Below are 17310 nucleotides of genomic sequence, written 5' to 3'. Positions count from 1 at the left end.
CACAGGGTACTGATTTACACACACCTTCTGCCTACAACACGCCTAAGCTCTTGCCACAACTGACCAGACCTCCCCAAAGCATTCCCAGGCCTAAGCCAGGAAACCCAGCTTACTAGGTCCTCCTCAACAGCAGGTGAGAAGGTGTGAAAGAAAAAAGTAGGACGGGTAGGAAAATATCTGTGCTACCTATAACCCACTGGACTGAGACCTGCTCCAGCAGATGCAGGAAAAGCGCCTAGTTTCTAACCCTTGGTTCCCCCTTGAGAAGCTCTGAGGAAGGTTCTCACAGCCGTCCGACGATGGTATTTGTGGAGGCAGCGACAGGCAACACTAGAAAAAAAGGGAGCTCTTTATGCAGAAGCAGTTTGCTCTTTTTAAACCATTCCCATGGCTGCATCCAGGCTCTGAGGGGAGTGCAGTATCGGGAAGGTAAAAAGGAATCAGTTCTGTGGCGAAAGACAGGAGAAAAGGCAAACACACCCATACCAAAAGAGAGACAGACTTCAGCAATGAAGGCAGAGGGATGGAGGGCATTTGTGCGACTACAGATTACATGTGCAATTCATTTAAAGGCAGTGGCATTTTTATCACAAAGAAGAGTTTAATCAAAGTCTCAAGAGATCTGCCATAAAGAAAGCCCTTGCCTTGCTGCCTTGGCTGTCTGAAAGAAACACCTGTTACGCGCAACAAAAAAAGACAAAACAAACAATAGGTATAGAAGGGAGGCCATGGTTCAAACAATGCGGATCGGAGAAGCACAGTTTTCTCTAAATGAAGGGCTAGAATCCTATCAAATGAACAGCTGGGGAAAGCATAATTCTTTATATTTGCAGGGAAGTTGCACAGATTATATGATGGCAACAAATACAATATACGTATCTGAGCTCTGCTTCCTAGGCACCAGAAAGGACAGGAACCTCCTAAGATATCCCTGAGTGGAAGAATAAACTTGCTTGAGCCCAGCTCCAGGAAAAAAGATAGCTGGCTTTCAAAAGAACACAATGGACAATTTTCCTCCCATGGGGCCTTTGCAAGAGTTTCTGCTAAGAGGATACTGAGCTCAGACAACCCTCACAAAAGACACAGAAAGCAAACTTGTGATTTCAACAAATCCATCTCAATACACAGAGGGGATGTGAAGAACACCTAAACCGGATGCGTTTCTTTTTAAATAAGAAGTGTGAATATTAGTAACATAGAATACAGAATTCTATGTCAGTAAATTGATTACTATTTGAATTTATTCTGATTGTACCCAAAAGACAGGAATCCTTAACTGTGCAATAAGAAGTAATACAAGGGAAGTAGACTTAAATAACACCCTGAAACTCATGACACAGAAAGCTAAAATTCTTGAAAAATAACATTTCAAATCTGCCTTTCATCTCAAGTAAAGAAGAAATACGAGAAATAGAGCATAATTCTAATTCCAGTCACTAGAATAGATCAGCTCTCCAAAACTTTACTTTCTAACACAATGGTAAAGAAACTCCTGGATCTATCATGTATCTGGGGAGCTATCAGGGAAACCTGCTGCCAGAACCGGGTTCTGTGGAAGAACAGAGGCAACTTTTATAGGGGTGTCTATAGCTATAGAGTCATCCAAAGAATCACAGAAGGGGAAAAGAAAGAATCTTGAAAGTTTTATTTCCTCGAAGTTTTCTAATTTCAAATAATTTGAGTCCATTTCTGCTTACTTTGTATCTCCCAGTGCATGCATCACTCTGTCTGCATCACTGGGAAATACTGCAATCATCAGCGTCTTGATCTAAACTAAGGGTTCTCTCTATTTACCACGATTTCAGCTGAAGAGGAACTGTCAGCAGGGCTGAAGAATTCATAAAGCCTTGAACAATTCATATCTAAGATCAGCTATAATTTGGTAAGTATTAATAACCTGTGGCCCCCACATGGAAAACATCTCTATTCCTTCCTCTTTAAATCCTTTAGAGACATTAAAAATCAATGTTCAGAAAAGTAATCATGTTTGTAATTGATATCTGAATTGTGGCATTCCAAATGCATGCATGAAAGTATGTGCCTGTGCGTGCATAAGGCAGCTTACTTCTGTGTATAAGGTGAGAACATAATCAAGCAGCTCTTTAATATATGGTTACTTGTTCCTGGACGACAAATTTGGACTCCAGGGTTAAAGAAACTGGAAATGATGCTCAATTTAGACATACGTGATTCTTAAGGATGTTAAGAACATAAAACTCATTACAGACAGTACATAAAAAAGCCCCTCTCGCTGACACACTGCAGCTCAGTAATGCTTAAACCACAGACAAGATTCTACATGCATAGTGAAAGATAAGAAAACATATTCTCACCACACAGAGCTTTAAAGAGACAAATGCTTAAACAGGCTTCCATCATACTCAAAGCAAGAGACTCCTTAACTAAAAGATCTGTGGCTTTGAATTTTGTACCTTCAGCCTTGGTTTTCTTGCTAAAGCAATAAAGAGTGTGGTAAATTAGGAAGAAAGAATTGATTAGTGGCAACTTGTGATTACAACCGATCTGGTCCCAGTCCCACCAAGGGAGAAAAGGGGGAGCAAATGGAGGGTGTTTAAAGAGTCAAACTCAATTTTCAACATAGACAGCCCAAATTCAACAAAGGCACTCAAACAATCTATCTCTCTTTCCAAGGAGGACAGCAATAGAAGAAAAAAAGTCTTCTCTATTTTGATGGAGACCAAAATACAAAAAAGGAGGAAGAAAGGAAACAAGATACAGAAAGAGAGGGGCCTCATAGTATGGGCTCCTATCCACCACAGCCATCCTGCTAGCCCAGGAGAACATAGCATTTCTTCTGTAACTCAAGTGACATTCAGCACTTCTCCCATGCTGGCATTTCAGGGTTCAAGCCGTACTGACAACACATCTTAGGTGGTTGGTGTATCAGTATTATGTGCTTTTACGGCCATTAAAACCACATAGAAACACAGTTAAAATAATGCTACTTTGGATGAAAAGTCAAAGACTCAAACATTAGGGAATGCCAAAATTAAGGTTGTCAACATAATTTTAATTTTCCCTCTTGTAAGTACAGTCTACAATTATATTATCACGTAATTCTGCTCCCCCAGGATACCATTTTTTATTCAATATGTATGACAGAGATACATGGGAATAAAATAAAGATACCTATTTAACCTAATTCTGGCACTCGTAACTTTCAAATGCTTTACTTCATTACCTAATCTATTTCTTTGTATACAATTTTCACAGCATACAAAAATGTACAGAAATCTCTTTATCATGTCTATCCAAATCCATTTTAAATTGCTATCTGTGAACAATTTTGTTGAAACTATCCAAGTTTCAACTTTAGAATAATTTGCTGAACGCTATCACTATCGTCTTTCAAAGAAGTCAAACCTGATAAAAACTATTTTGTAATACATACAATTTTAAATTAGTTTCCTCACTGTGTCAAGTATTTATAAACTCCAAGGACTGTGAATTAAATTTGTCCCATTTAATTTTTATTACCTTTCATATAAGTCTTCATTTTAGTTTTTATAACTTTATTATGTTTATCTTGGAACTTCAATTATTTTATTTAACTTCTAAATACAAGAAACTCTGACATATACTTCTTAGCCTCTCCAAAGCATCTTTCAAACCAATTTGAAAGAAAATCTGAAATGGCTCCTTACAATTATTTACCCAATACACATTTAATTTAACTTTCTTAGGTGGAAGTTGAACTTAAATAGGTATTAAATACAATATGCAAAATACAGACAGCTGGCATGAGATCTGTAACTCTCTAGTTCATCTTTGCTCAACAGAGACTTCCACGAGACAACTGTACCTTTCCCTCTCTTTCTCCAAACTTCTAAGTCAGGCTTTGCTCACATTGCCCCTTCAATCACTACCCTTCAAGTGATTAAACTGTTTCATTTACTCTTCTTACAAATACCAAGCATAAGTAATTGCCCTCCACTTTAATTTATATGATACAATTCAGTAGTAGATAATCGATAGAAAGTGGACAACAAAAATAAAACCATTTCCTCTGGCCTCTTGCATGCTATTACCACCAATGATGAGCTCATCTTGTCTCCTAAACTATGCAGGGTAAGGCATCATCAGCTTTTGGATGCCAGATGTCTGAGGAAAATCCAAGGTGGTGAAGACAGTGGTGTTGATTCAGTAGGTGGAACCATACTTTTCCCTCTGAATCATTTTAAGCCATTATTCCAGCAGAGAGTTTGAAGCACTCTATTTCGAATGAGCCATCAAAATGAAGTCGTGACCACTTAACGTGGCAAGAGATGAATCAGAAAAGCAAGTCATTGCCAGCAGAAACTAAATAATCCTCCAATTTCTCCCTCTTGATAACATAGGTATGGGGGCTGGTAGCAACTTTGGGAGTGCCAAACATAACCTGTCTCACAAATGTAACTGCTTTGGTTAGAAAAGCAACCATTCTAGATAGAACAAGCTGGGCAGAATTAGATGTCCAGATGCAGTGCCTAGCATCATAACAAAAGATAATTGTCCTTATACATCAACACTCCCGATGTTGCTAGGACAAGAGGTGCAAACCTGGCGGCAGTTACGAGAACGTTTTTTGTTTAAGTACTACTAGTGGACGCAGGTCAACACGATGTATCTCCTGTTCAAATTCCAGTTTGGGAAATGACAAACTACTTGCTTGTATCTCCTTGTTCTCCCATTTTACGTCAATACCCACACCCTATCTCAGCTCTGAGTATCACATGTGCTTGTATTTCTACTCAATGTTTGCAGGGATGGCTCTAACAGGTTAACTCCTATGATGCTTCCTAAGACAAGCTGAAACATTACCACCTCCAGTGGACCAACCAAACCCTACGTTGGCTGTTACTGCTGTCATTAGAGAGTCAGTACAAGAAAATGTAGCCTCACACCTCAGCTCCTGCAGGTCAAAATCTCGTAATATAACTTTCACCAAATAGTATCACCAACAAACATGTACCAAAAAAAGTTCCCTCTTCTATTCATGCTGTGTATCACTGAAAAGCACAGCAACTCCTAAATAACCCTAATAACAAATTTGTGATTTTAGTTAATGCCAGGCAATCCCAAACATATTCCATAAAACCAAAGAGGAAATAAATGAGATCATAATTTGGCTTAGAACTTCAATCTCTTTGGGATGTTTCAGGATGTCACGTGCTATATAAACCAAATATTGCTTGGCCAACAGGGGTGAAAACCCCCAATTTAGAGACATCACCAGAATGATATGCAGTTGTGAATTTTCAAATTTAGGTTTGTTCTGGGGGGTGAGACCCTACAATAAATGCTCTCGAATTATGCAGCAATCGGAGTCATTTTGCAACTGGTGACCCTTATAATGATGTTCTCGTTTTCAGAGCCAATGTGATGCCACACAGTGATTTGTCTGTTAAATTGAATCTTTGCCTCTAGATAGATAGATAGATATAAAGTTTATTTTGAAATGTCTCCTAGTGCCTCTGAGTCTGACTGATGTGAGATGTTATTTTGAACATGCCAAAGCATCTGAACGGCTCCAGTCCTTTCTTTTCAGCGTGCATTCCTTGATAAGTGGCAAAGCTTCCCACTTATCAGTCACTCAAAGTGACTGTGGCTGTCAGTTGTGTACAAAGCGCAATCAGTTTGGAAGCAGAGACACCAGCATTTTTCTTCTCAGCTTGAAGCAAACACGTTTTGACTGCTAGTCATTCAATTTTAAAGCATCTTCAATTAGGGGCGGATGAAGATATAAAGAAAACACATCCTAAACACCTCCGCCAGCCAGCAGTAAAAAATTTATTGTTATCTCCTGCTTTACCTTACTGCAGAGGCAGCAGTAGCAGCCTTTTTTGGCTGCACAACAAAAGTGCTCATGACTGCACACACTCCATACAGACAGGATCACAGCCATAAAGAGTTCATGTTCAACTTCCCAAGCCACTTATACAAACTACCGTGGTACTTTCTGCTCCTGTACCTCTGCTGCTTGCTGTGTAAATACCTGCACGGGTACACAAACGTGAACATAGCTCACCTGCACACAGGTACACCGCCCCACGCATTTTGAACACAAACATTCACAACATGACATATGTGTGCTCTACAGCCAATAAAACGCCGACCGACACCATTAAAAAGACTGTGGAAATAATTACAAGGAGGGAAAAGAAAAAGGAGGGCTGGCAGAAAGGAGGAGTTGATGCGGGAAAGGGTGGGCAGCTGCGTAAAGATGATTGCTCGGTACCGCAATGTCAGGGATCTGGAAGTGGAAGGAAGTGGTAAAAGTTGTGGGGTGCCTCAGAGAGATGCTGAAATTGCAGAGGGGATCTGAAAACAAAAAGAAAGACGGGGCCCTGGGAAGAGAGGTCTCTGAGAAAACGCTTGCTGAGGGGAGAGGGACCAAGATTAGGCCTTGGAGTACAATGCTGCCAGCTGCAATGACTGTATTTGACTGCTGCCATTCTTCTTAAAGTCCTAGCTGCTGGATTAGATTGGGTGTTTCAGGGTTCTGTTTTGTTTTTTTTAATAAAAATAAGTTTCTGGCCCTCCCTTGTGATTGTGTGAGAGAACTGGAAAATGGGAACACTGAAAGCTCAGTAACAAAAAGGAAATTAAGAAAAGATGCTAAAATTGCAAGAAAAAAGTCACGAAGTTCAAAACAATCTCATAATTTTAGAACATTTGGACTGGTAACACTGGAGAAAGCTTCATTATCAGCAAGTGCTGTTGCAATCATGTAGCTCAGCATAGGAAAAAAAGCTGATTTATCTGATGAAAACATGCCCTTGCAATCTCAATAAATTCAAGTTGTACAAACCCCAAGCAGATTCTCCTTGTCTGTACTGGTGCAACTACACCAGTCAGCAAATTTGGATTGTATGAGAGTATAGGAAAGGCCTGAGACAGAATTATCTGTAGATGCTTGCTGTACAGGAAATCTTTGGAAGTAAAAACGTGGTACATCGGTGCAAAATGTTGCTCTGCACAGAAATAAGTGTAGATGAACACCCCTGCGATTTTTTACGTAACTTAACTTTTACGGTAATGGAAGGAAGTGAAGGCCCATAGGTTACTCTGAAGTACAGGCATCATATCCTTCAGCCAAACACACACATTATTTGCAGAACTTGAGAGGCCAGCAAGCCATTAGCTCATTCTGACTGCTAGCCTAGATTTTTCTTTTCACTCCTCCCTTTTCCTATTTCCACCCCCAACCTTGTCTTTTTTTCTTTTTTTTTTTTTGGTGTGGTTTTTTTGGGTTGTTTTGTTGAATAATTAATTTCCCAGGGGCTTTTTCCTGCTCGAGGGACAGGCGAGTTATTCTGATAACTGATAGGACATCAGCTGCAGAGCTTTTGTGAGAAACAATTGTTTAGCCTCTTTGCCGGCAACCTCAGTTGTTTGGGAAGAGGTTGCAAAGTCATGGGAAAGGCTGCAGCGTGACTCCTTCTTGGGCCTGTCTCACTGAATCCAGCATGCCCATGTTTATAAGTCGCAGGAAAACAGCTGCTCCTGACACATGATGAATTTGGACAAAATGTCCCCAATCTACGAGCCTGTTCGGTTTGACTGTGCAGTCACAGCTTGTCATATCCACACTGGCAAAAAACAAAACAAAAAACAAACCGTCTCAGTGGACAGAGCCTGTTCAGAAAACATTCTGCAGAGTGAGAAGGAAGATACTTTCTCACAGTTTCCTACTGAAGAAAGGTCTCATTAAACTCCCACTAATATGAATAAGAGCCTTTTCACTATGTTCAGTGGGAGTTGGATCAGGCCCTCACTTCAACAGCTTTATTGTCTACCAAGGAAACCTTTTGTCCTCACCTCTCTCTGATATGCAAAGAGGACTCTAATTACGGAAGAACTAATACTGTTCTGCTGTGCAACGGCTTGCAAAGGGGTCGTAGCACCACGAAGCACTACTCTGCTGTCACTGACTTCTTAGAAAAGCAGAATTCCCAGGGAAAATGGTAATACAGAAGCAACAGACATTACTAAATCTGTAACCGAGCACTGGTATAGAGGTTGTTCATTTTTGTATCTCGAGTGAAGGATTCATCATCCACAGCCCTTTAAAGCCTCCTAGAGAACTCTGGGTTACAGCCATAGAAGAAGCTGGGGACCAGGAAAGAAATTTCACAAGTCCTTATGGTTGCACTGAGATACCAACAGGGCAAGGATTAAGGGTAAGGATCTCTACCCTCCTTTATCAGAGGCACAAAGTACTCCAAGTATTCAGCTCACAGTTTGCTTGGGGTTTGCTTTCCAGCAGGAGACAGAAAATGAAAAGGTGAGCTGTGCTGGAAGTATAATTTAGAGTGCAAACTTGTTGGGGCAGGGAACAAATCTTACATTTCTTTATGTACAGTCAAACGGTCAGTGTCTTCTCACAACAAGAAAGAGAAATTGGTACTTTTTACAACTAAGCTTCGTCTGAAATAGGCCAATCAAAATCTCAATGTTTTCTCAAACAAAGAGAACACAAACAGGCCTGAACATCATTCAGCCAGTTCTGGATAACAGACGATTGCTCACCTGAGGAGTTCAAAAGCAACAACAAATCTAAACAACAACAACAAAAATTATCACCATAGATAACTGTGTGGGTAAATTATGATATCTAAAGCACTCTGGAAGCGGGTTTCTTTACCAGTGTTTTGGAACGCTGGAATCAACCCAGAGCCTCTTGGTGCTTGGAAAGTTTTGACAATAACAACTGTGTCATTTCAAAACTTTGCATGTTAAGCTTAAGAAATATTTTTCTGAACTTCTGTGTAACTCAGAAACCAAATCCTTCTTTCCTCCCCAAAATATACAGCTAGATTTTGAAAAATAGATCTGGCTACAAAAGGGACTAACCATCCTGCAGGAAATTCCAAGTGCTCAAGATTTTATTACGTTCCAAATTGGAACAACACCTTAAAACTCAGAACTTAATGAGAATGGGAATATTCTGATTTGGAAACATACTAGCGCAGCCAGGCCTCGCCATCTACCAACACAACTCATGGGGAAAGGGACACAGCCAGCTGACAGCGGGTGGGAAGGACGGAAATCTGGATCCAGACTCACAAAGGAAAGCCTTATTTTGAGCCGGGAGGACACCCAGGGCAGCTGAGGGATTCAGAAAAGCCAGGAAGCCTGCAACCCAAAGGGGCACGGCATCTGGAGGGCCAGGGTGCCCACACTCCCTGCCAGACAAGCTGCTAAGGGTCTGCAAAGCTTGAGGCCATCGAGGCCACGGTAAGCTTTTCACCTGGGAGCAGGGCCTCCTAGGATGCCTGCCAGGTGCCACCAGGCTCCGGAGCTGCCTCCAACATCTGGCCAGAAGTCACATCCCGCCTGGCAGGCGGAGTGGGCTAGAGGCGCGGCTTTCTAGCTTTGCACCAGAATCTAGTCAGGATCCTCTCGTCCTTCAGAGGTCCGAACAGAAGTCCTGTTAGAACATCTGCTGACAAGTCTCTAGCTCTGAAGGAAAAAGAAAACCCTCTATTAAAACACACAGAGTCATCAAATGGTTGCTGTCTGGCAGGAATTGCTCTCAGGTTTCAGATAGCGCTCAGTTCTTGGGCTAAGTACGTCACCCAGAAATGAATACAAATTAGTAACCAAGTACTGGCAGTATTAAACTAAAAAGTCAAACAAAACTGTGTCCCAAATGTTAGAGACATCGTAAAGCAGCGCTGTTGCTTCTTGCTGCTTTGAGATCTTAGTTTTACATTATTGGCAACCTGAAGTGTTCCAAGATCTTGAGCTGGGCTCTCCAAAAAAAATTTTGACTAAAAATCAGAACAGTTTAAAAAACAACATTTGGCCTCCGTTTTGTTTGCCTTCTAATTTTGGAACTTGTCGTGCTCATGGTTTCAGATTTTGCCTGGAAATATGAGAGCTGGAAGTTTACATTTTGAAGAAATGAAAGCTGGCATTTTTGTCATCACATGACTCCAAGAGCTGGGGCTTGAGGGAAAAACATAAAACATTGTCAGGCTTTCTACAAAATTGTGAGATTAGCAGCATCAGTTTTATCACAATTTAGGCTGCAAGGTTGACCTATTTTATCAACAGTGCCCTACTGAATATGAATTGCTTTATGAATTTTAACAACCATATTTCATTTTAAATATAGTTCAATTAAAGTGACACTCGTCACTGAGCTTCAAAGCAAACTATTCGATTGTCAACCTGGGCTAGACTTTTTCTCTGAGCAAGTGGAAAATGTAAACTGTACCACCCCACAAAACTTTGCATCTCAGAGGCACCCCTCAAGGCACAGCACCACGCACGCTCATTGCCTGTCCTGGGGACTAGCTCAGCATCATGAAGAAGGAGCATCTAGCCTTCAAGTTTCTGTCACTCTCTGCCCACCTAATGGGACAGCGACAGAGCCCCAGACTTTACCATGTTCTAGAGCAAGGACGCCAGGAAGTGGATTGTGGCTGCACAAAAGAATACGGGGAGGTGGCAGTGAGAGTTCCCCTGAGGCCCTGAAGGACAAAACTAGATTTGGTTCAAAAACTTGCTGAGCCATACTTGGTGTCTGCATGCTCTTTCCTCAGCCTGTTCTACAGCTGCAGATCACTTCGGAGCTGTTCTGAAACACAATCTGAGATGTTTGCGGCTGTTGATGCACAAGAGTTAACAGGACAGCACACGCATTCCAGTTTCATTTCTGGTAACTTAGCAAGACTGAAGTGTGCAAGGAAGACCCTGAATACTCAGCAGGCAGAAATTGTTAAAGCTAAAACCTTTTCCATACACATGCACACAAAGATTAAATAAAACAGAAAGCAGTGTGCATGGGAGGATGCATTCCAAAGTGGCACAAAGTAAGATGGGGGGAGGTTTAGTTAATTATTCAGAGAAACTCAAACCTCTTCACAAATTAGGTCTAGAACACCCTGAAAAGCAGAAAAAAAAATATTATAACTGTTTGCCAAAACACAAAATCCTGTACAGATCGTATATTGGCATTTTGAGGTTGTACGGATTCTTAAGTTTAATCTAATCTGCACCTTTTCTCCAGTTTAGCATTATTTCTTTACTTAACTCTCTATATGAAGATAAGCTGTCTGTCTTCTGCATTAGTGAAACCGCCTTCCAGTTAATTCAGAAGAGATGGACTTGAAAAAGACATAATGTCAATTAGAGACTCACGTGCCAGGCACATTTTTCTAAGCTCAAGTAGCTAACGCATCTTTCTTCAGCATCACAGAAGTGGCTAGTTTAATTGAGCCGTAGTTACACTCAGCATTTGCAGTCCCCTAAGGAGGAGAGACACGTTGCAGTATCTCCCTGCTTATGTATGGTGTGCGTACTGGTGATTGTATGCTGGGGTATGGAGAGAGGGAACTGTTTCCAAGTTAGCGCACTTAGAGAAAGGAGTCATAAATCATGGGGTCAGTCAGGTAGTGCTTTTTTTTTAACCTTAGGGTATTATGTTTTCAATACAATATTTCAATAGCTTTTTTCTGTGTAATAATTTATCTGGAATTATGGCAACTCTTACAAGCTTAGAAAAAATTGGCTCAAGTAAAACGAATCCTTTGTCATAAATAGGTTGTGTTCATAACTGCAGCCTAATCATTCAATTGCACGTAAGTCAAATAGTTATCCAGACTTTGTAGGAATATTTCCCTGTCAATAAATCTAATGCTATTTAAAAACTCCGGGCCAATGTGACAGAAGCCTGTTAGATTAATTAGGGCAAGGTCAGAAAAGCTGAACTCACAGCTACATTCATGTCACAGTTTTGTTCCACCTACCATAACCTGATTGCAAACTCACAGACCGTTTTAAACATGGGCATGTTAGGGTGACTTCGTTGTCTCCATTTATATACAAAGGCAGATTTCTTCAGGAATTGTTTCTGTTCTCTGACAACAGTCAACTAAGCATGTAACTGAGAAGAAATGTTTTGCTTCGTATTCACTGTCAATAAGGCTTTTTTTATTTTTACATGTTTTTCCCCATCAGTGACTTCACAGTAATTGGGCTGCAACCAGGGTTTGTGAGACTACACGATCATACAGACCGCGGAACTGTCAAGAGGCAGGCAGTATAATCAAAACTTCACTACAAATAGATTATCTCTGTGGGAATGAGAGGACAGTATTGTCCCTCTGCCTGTTCAATTCTTGACCTTTATCATGTGACCGTCCAAAAGGAGGGTGCCCCAAATCTGATGGGGTTTGTGTGAAGTGGACCCTGGAGGTGAAATTCTGACCTTGGCAGGGTCAATATTTCATCCAAAATCCCTTGAGACAGGCCTCCAAATCATTTCTTAGGCTTGCAGCTTGTATCAGATGGTAGCTAGCTGACTTAGGTCAAACTTGGACCAGGGATCAAGAGATGAAAGGCTCTATATCTCATTATCAATAATCAGTGTTCTCCACTACCCTAAAAACGACATACTTCATTCTTATCTGCAAGGCCCTAAAACTTAAAAGGGTTGGGGTCAAATTATGTTATTTCAATTTATTTTTGTTCGCTGCTTATAAAACAACTTCCTCTCTCTCTGCCATAGCTAAATTCTAAAAATGTAAATCCTTTCCTTGCTATTGTAGAGGTTCTACTATTGTTTTTCCTTTTAAGTCTTATTAAAGATACAGCAATAAAGAAAAATCCCTCCCACACAGAAATTTAAAGAAGAAAAAAAAAAATACAGAGGTCAAGGCCAAGCCAGGCCTTACCAATCTCAAAACTATTTTCAGCAAGGCCCATCTTGTATATAAGTTGCCATATAACAGAGGGGTGGACCTTCCCCAGAAGTTTTCCATAGTTACATGAGTCTCGATACTGACAGAAAATCCTCTGAAATGATAGAGCCAGTTTTTCTTCTCGTGTGAAGCCATACGACTCCTCTGATTTTACTGGAATTAAGTTTTCTTAGACCAGTTACAGATATGGCCCATAATTTTAGGGAACTAATTCTGAAATATTAATGAGAAGCTTTGGAAGGAAAATCCTGTTGTTACTGAACAAACAGAACATAGCATCCACTTCCACAGTGACTTGCAATTCTCTATATGTAAATGCATACTTAAACAGACAGAGATTTTACCATTATGCTAGATACCTGTAAAATGTCAAACCCCTCCTTTGTTATTCTCTGAAAACCTTCATGGGCACGCTGATTTGCATTATTCCGGAAACAGAGGCATACATATATACACATGGAAGAAAAGTAACTAAATACAGTCAATGGCATGAAAAGAAACTTCTGAATACTTTAAGGAAAAAAGAGGTTAAATAAAGTCTACTGGTTATGCTGGGTTAATAACTTTTTTCTGCTACTAGGAGTAAACCTGTAGATACCTAGGACCTACACAGTTGCTCTCCTGAATCTAACCAACCGTTTGACCAGTTTCTCATTGGGACAATACCTCACACAAAGTATTGAAAATTTCCGGACTTTCAACACCCAGGGCAGAGGGAAGGAGGGACATCGATTACCAATCACTGCAGAGAACTTCCGCAAAACCTCAAAACCAGAGCTGTAGGAGATCCATTGCAATACAACTCTTTCTGGCAACATTTTTACCACCCCTGATCTACGGCTGAAAGAGGACTTGGTCCTGCAAACCCTTGCTCACATGACCAGCTCCTCTCACATCTGCTTCCTGATCCTATAGGAGCAGAGTTAATCATACAAGGCCTTCTAGAAACTGACCTTTTTTGCTTAATGACAGGTAACATCCTCATGTGTTTCCATAAATAAGATGTAAGCCATCTGCAGAGATTCTTAAAGAAACTATGACAATAATGGCTGAGGGAAAGCATGTGGAAACAGAAAGGAGAGAAGAGAGGTAACAGGGGCATGGGTGGAGACGCAGTCTCTGACCTGGATCTGTTGCTGAAGAAGGTTAATTTTGTGTTGCTGCTGCAGGAGCTGCTGCTGTTGTCTTGCAATCTGTGGAGAAATTGCACAGAAGAAACGTGAGATACTTATCATCATTCCTGGAGTTGGTACATAGGAAACCTCCACCCTGCTTGGTTCTTTAAACTGCTCTATTAAGCTAAGAAACCTTCAAGGGTGGGTGGCAGCAGCCTGGACTGCCACTGAAGCAAAGGGCTCACGTTCACGAGGAATTTATAGCTAATACTAGTGTGAAAGGGAACCTTACGGAAAATGCTGTGCTGGATATTAAGAGGAGGACTGATGCAAAAATCTCTCCTCTCTCATTATCTGAAATGGCACTGCTAAAAATCCCCAAAAAGCGAGCACTCATTTGCTCCAACTTGCTGGAGGAAGAACAATACTGGCAGGGAAGCTGGAAAATAGTAGGAGAAGGCAGGAAAGGCAAAAAAGTAGGATGGACAGTAATATTCTTTTTATGTTTGGCACCACCTATGCAAAAATTCCAAAAAAAGGAAATCTGACACCCGTGAGGAAGGTATTAGTGTGCGTATTTCCTTGATGCAGAAACAGACACAAAGAGACTGGAACTGGGTTTGGTAAAACCACTGACTCTGCAACGTGCGTATCAGCTGAAAGGAACTAAGGGGGCAGTGCAAGGCTACACAGCTCAACACTGAAACTGATTTACAGAAGCTGATGGAGTAGTTGTAAGTCTCCTCTTAAAGTCATGTGTGTTTTCCATAAGGACTTCCATCCTCCCTCTCCACTGACTAAATGATTGGGAACCTTACTGTAGACACATTTTACACACAGAGAAGGAAAAAGCAGACAGTAACGGAACCAAATTAGAGTTCTCAGAGGACTGATGGAGATAAACCATTATGTATCTCAAACTTAAAAAGCAAACTTGAAAAACTTTCATTTGAGTCATCACAAAAGCTCTGCTCTCATGAATAGCTAGCACAGCAGTACAAACATTAGAAGGAGTATTGCTCTTCCCCTGTGGTATGTGTACACATCTCAGGGTCAGATGGGAACTTAGACACACTTCCTGGGAGGAATTTTGTGCATTCTTCCCCTTAGGTATTTTCTTTCATTTCTATTATTAAACTATTAGCATAAGAAACACTCATTCATAGTTAACTCCACATCTAAAAGATTAAATGTTTTCTTTCTAGAGCCTCTCTTTAAGCAACCGGAATAATTTTTATCAATATGTTTTTTTGAAAGTTTGGTTATTTTAATTTCTATGTAACACAGAGTTATACACAATTTCTTAAATTAAAATAAATCCTTGTTATCCTAATAATAATCCTGCAGGATTTCTTACTGCCTTTTTCCATTCTCTCCGTTCTCTTTTTCACTTTCAGACTGTTCGGCCATCCTGTAGCAATAGCGACTTTGAAAGACAGGGCAAAGGAAATAGCTCCTGCAGGATGTCTCCTCGTGGAAGAATCTTGCCAATTCCACCTTCACACCTTCATCTACCTTCTCCATGCAAACAACAGTGTGATACAAATTCTCTAGTTTAATAGATAAGTCACTTCTCCTGTTCTCTCTATGTGGTATTTCAGGTGTGAGGCCAAAATACACAGTATTTAAGATAAGGTTTTTAAATAATCAAAAATAGGGAAAACCAAGGCTAAAATGTCCGAAGATGTCAGCAGTGGTTTACAATCTTAAGACCTTCTTGGTACAATACAAACATTGAAGTATGACAACTATGACAGATTTCAAAGAGTTTTGTGAGTTTCATTAAATTCACAGGGCTGCAATTCTATGACAAAGTTCATTACAAGCTGAAATAAATGGTCAGGCAGAGCAAAACGCTTTCACATAAGAGGTATCAGGATGGACTCCTGACAAAATTTTTAACCAGATGCCTAAGTATTCTCTGCTCATGTTCAGGTACAAAAATGGACATCCATTTCTGTCAAAACTTGCACCGTGCAAATATCTTAGAAAAGTTGTGTTCTTGTATAAAATATCATGTGTCCATGTGTGCATGTTGGAACTGTTCACGTCTGAAAACATGTTTGCATTTTCAGTGGAGGGCATATTTGCAAGAGCTGAAAATCAAGCTTCTCAAGTGCAGAAGAAAAAAAGTCACACTTGTTCACTGACTTTATATTCTTCTCCCCCACTTTTTTGCACAGTTGGCAAAATCAACCCTTTCATTTGTCATATTACAATCCAAATGCTGCATTTTGTTCCTTTTATACCTATTCAGCATCACTCAATTCAAGCAGCATGGGAAGATTATTCAGGAGGTCTGAATTTGTGTGCTTATTTACACTTATTTTTAGAAAAAACACTATTGGAAGAGAATATCTCTAAACTGGAAGGTGTATCTTTAAAAGACAAAGAGCACTATTTTATATATTGCAAATTAAAGCATTCTTCCAATTTTTTGTTTAAACTTCTTCACCTAAGAAAACAAATGGAAAAAAATTCCGGGTGGGGAGCAAACTTGAGAAGTATCAACCCTAAAAGATAAGCTACTGGAAAGTCCTCCTAGAAAATTATTTAAGCTGAAAGCCACTATAATAATCACTCACCTGTTCTTGTTGCTGCTTAGCCAGCTCCATTTGTTGGCGTTGTTTCTCGATCTGTGATGCAGCCAGTTTCTTCTGTTCATCATGAGCTGCTAGCAGCTGTTCTCGCAAACTGGTCAGCTGATTGATCATACCCATGAGCTGCCTTTCTTTCTCAGCGAGGCTTTCTGGAGTCCCTGGGCATCATATGGTGAAAAAAAAAAGGTGAAGAGAAGAGAGGAAATTTAGAGCTAGCCAGGTTTTTATTTCGCAGCTTTGCTGTAAGCAAAGTTTTAGTAGAACCAAAGAGCAGCAGCATATTGCAATATACTGCACATTAAGACCTGTCCCTCTACAGGAAAATGAGCCATGAAGGATAGTTCTGTACACAGGCTTTTGATCTGGTGTCCCTCTTCAATGTTTCCTGGCTCTTTCACCTATTTTCCGTTGCCTTTTTATTATCAGATTAATAGGGGGAAAAATACTGCCTGTTTTAAAGAGTTTCCAATTTTAAACATTGTTTACATTTTGTGGGGATCAAAATCAACACTTCCAGTTTTGAAAGATGACTACATTTTTGTCAGAAATTTATGACAAAGACACATCAATGCTTTGACACTTGCAGAAACTGTAAGGTGTGTACTAACATCCCCCTATAATCAAGGGGAAGCAGAGAAGCCTCCTGGGTGCTGGATACCTCTCTGGCTCCCCACGCCCAGCTTTCGCACTGTTACTAGCACAGCGCACAGCAGCTGTCAGGATGCTACCTGTTATATCATCTACAGCTGCCCTGATTAGGATGAAATTATATAGTATTTAAATTGTCAATAACTACTATCGCTGTTGCTGCCACTGATGAGTATTTTTAAAGGAAAAAGTCTTGCATAAACGCATCAGAAAAACTGAGTTAAACGCAACTCA

At 40.4% G+C, this 17310-nt stretch overlaps 1 protein-coding gene across 43 annotated transcripts in view; it reads right to left on the bottom strand.

Annotated features, from left to right (window-relative positions):
- The window catches only part of SOX5 (SRY-box transcription factor 5), a 723931-nt gene that overhangs the window by 134730 nt on the left and 571891 nt on the right, over positions 1-17310 (bottom strand). For all 43 annotated transcript variants that reach the window (XM_075506020.1, XM_075506208.1, XM_075506234.1 and 40 more), the window contains 2 exons: positions 16414-16586; positions 13838-13906 (listed from right to left, as the gene is read on the bottom strand). In XM_075506020.1, the coding sequence (XP_075362135.1) occupies positions 13838-13906; positions 16414-16586 (242 nt within the window). The remainder of the gene's footprint in view (positions 1-13837; positions 13907-16413; positions 16587-17310) is intronic.

Source organism: Mycteria americana, chromosome 1 (assembly GCF_035582795.1).
Source record: "Mycteria americana isolate JAX WOST 10 ecotype Jacksonville Zoo and Gardens chromosome 1, USCA_MyAme_1.0, whole genome shotgun sequence".
In the NCBI taxonomy this organism is placed as follows: domain Eukaryota; kingdom Metazoa; phylum Chordata; class Aves; order Ciconiiformes; family Ciconiidae; genus Mycteria; species Mycteria americana.
This window is presented reverse-complemented; position numbering and strand designations above follow the sequence as displayed.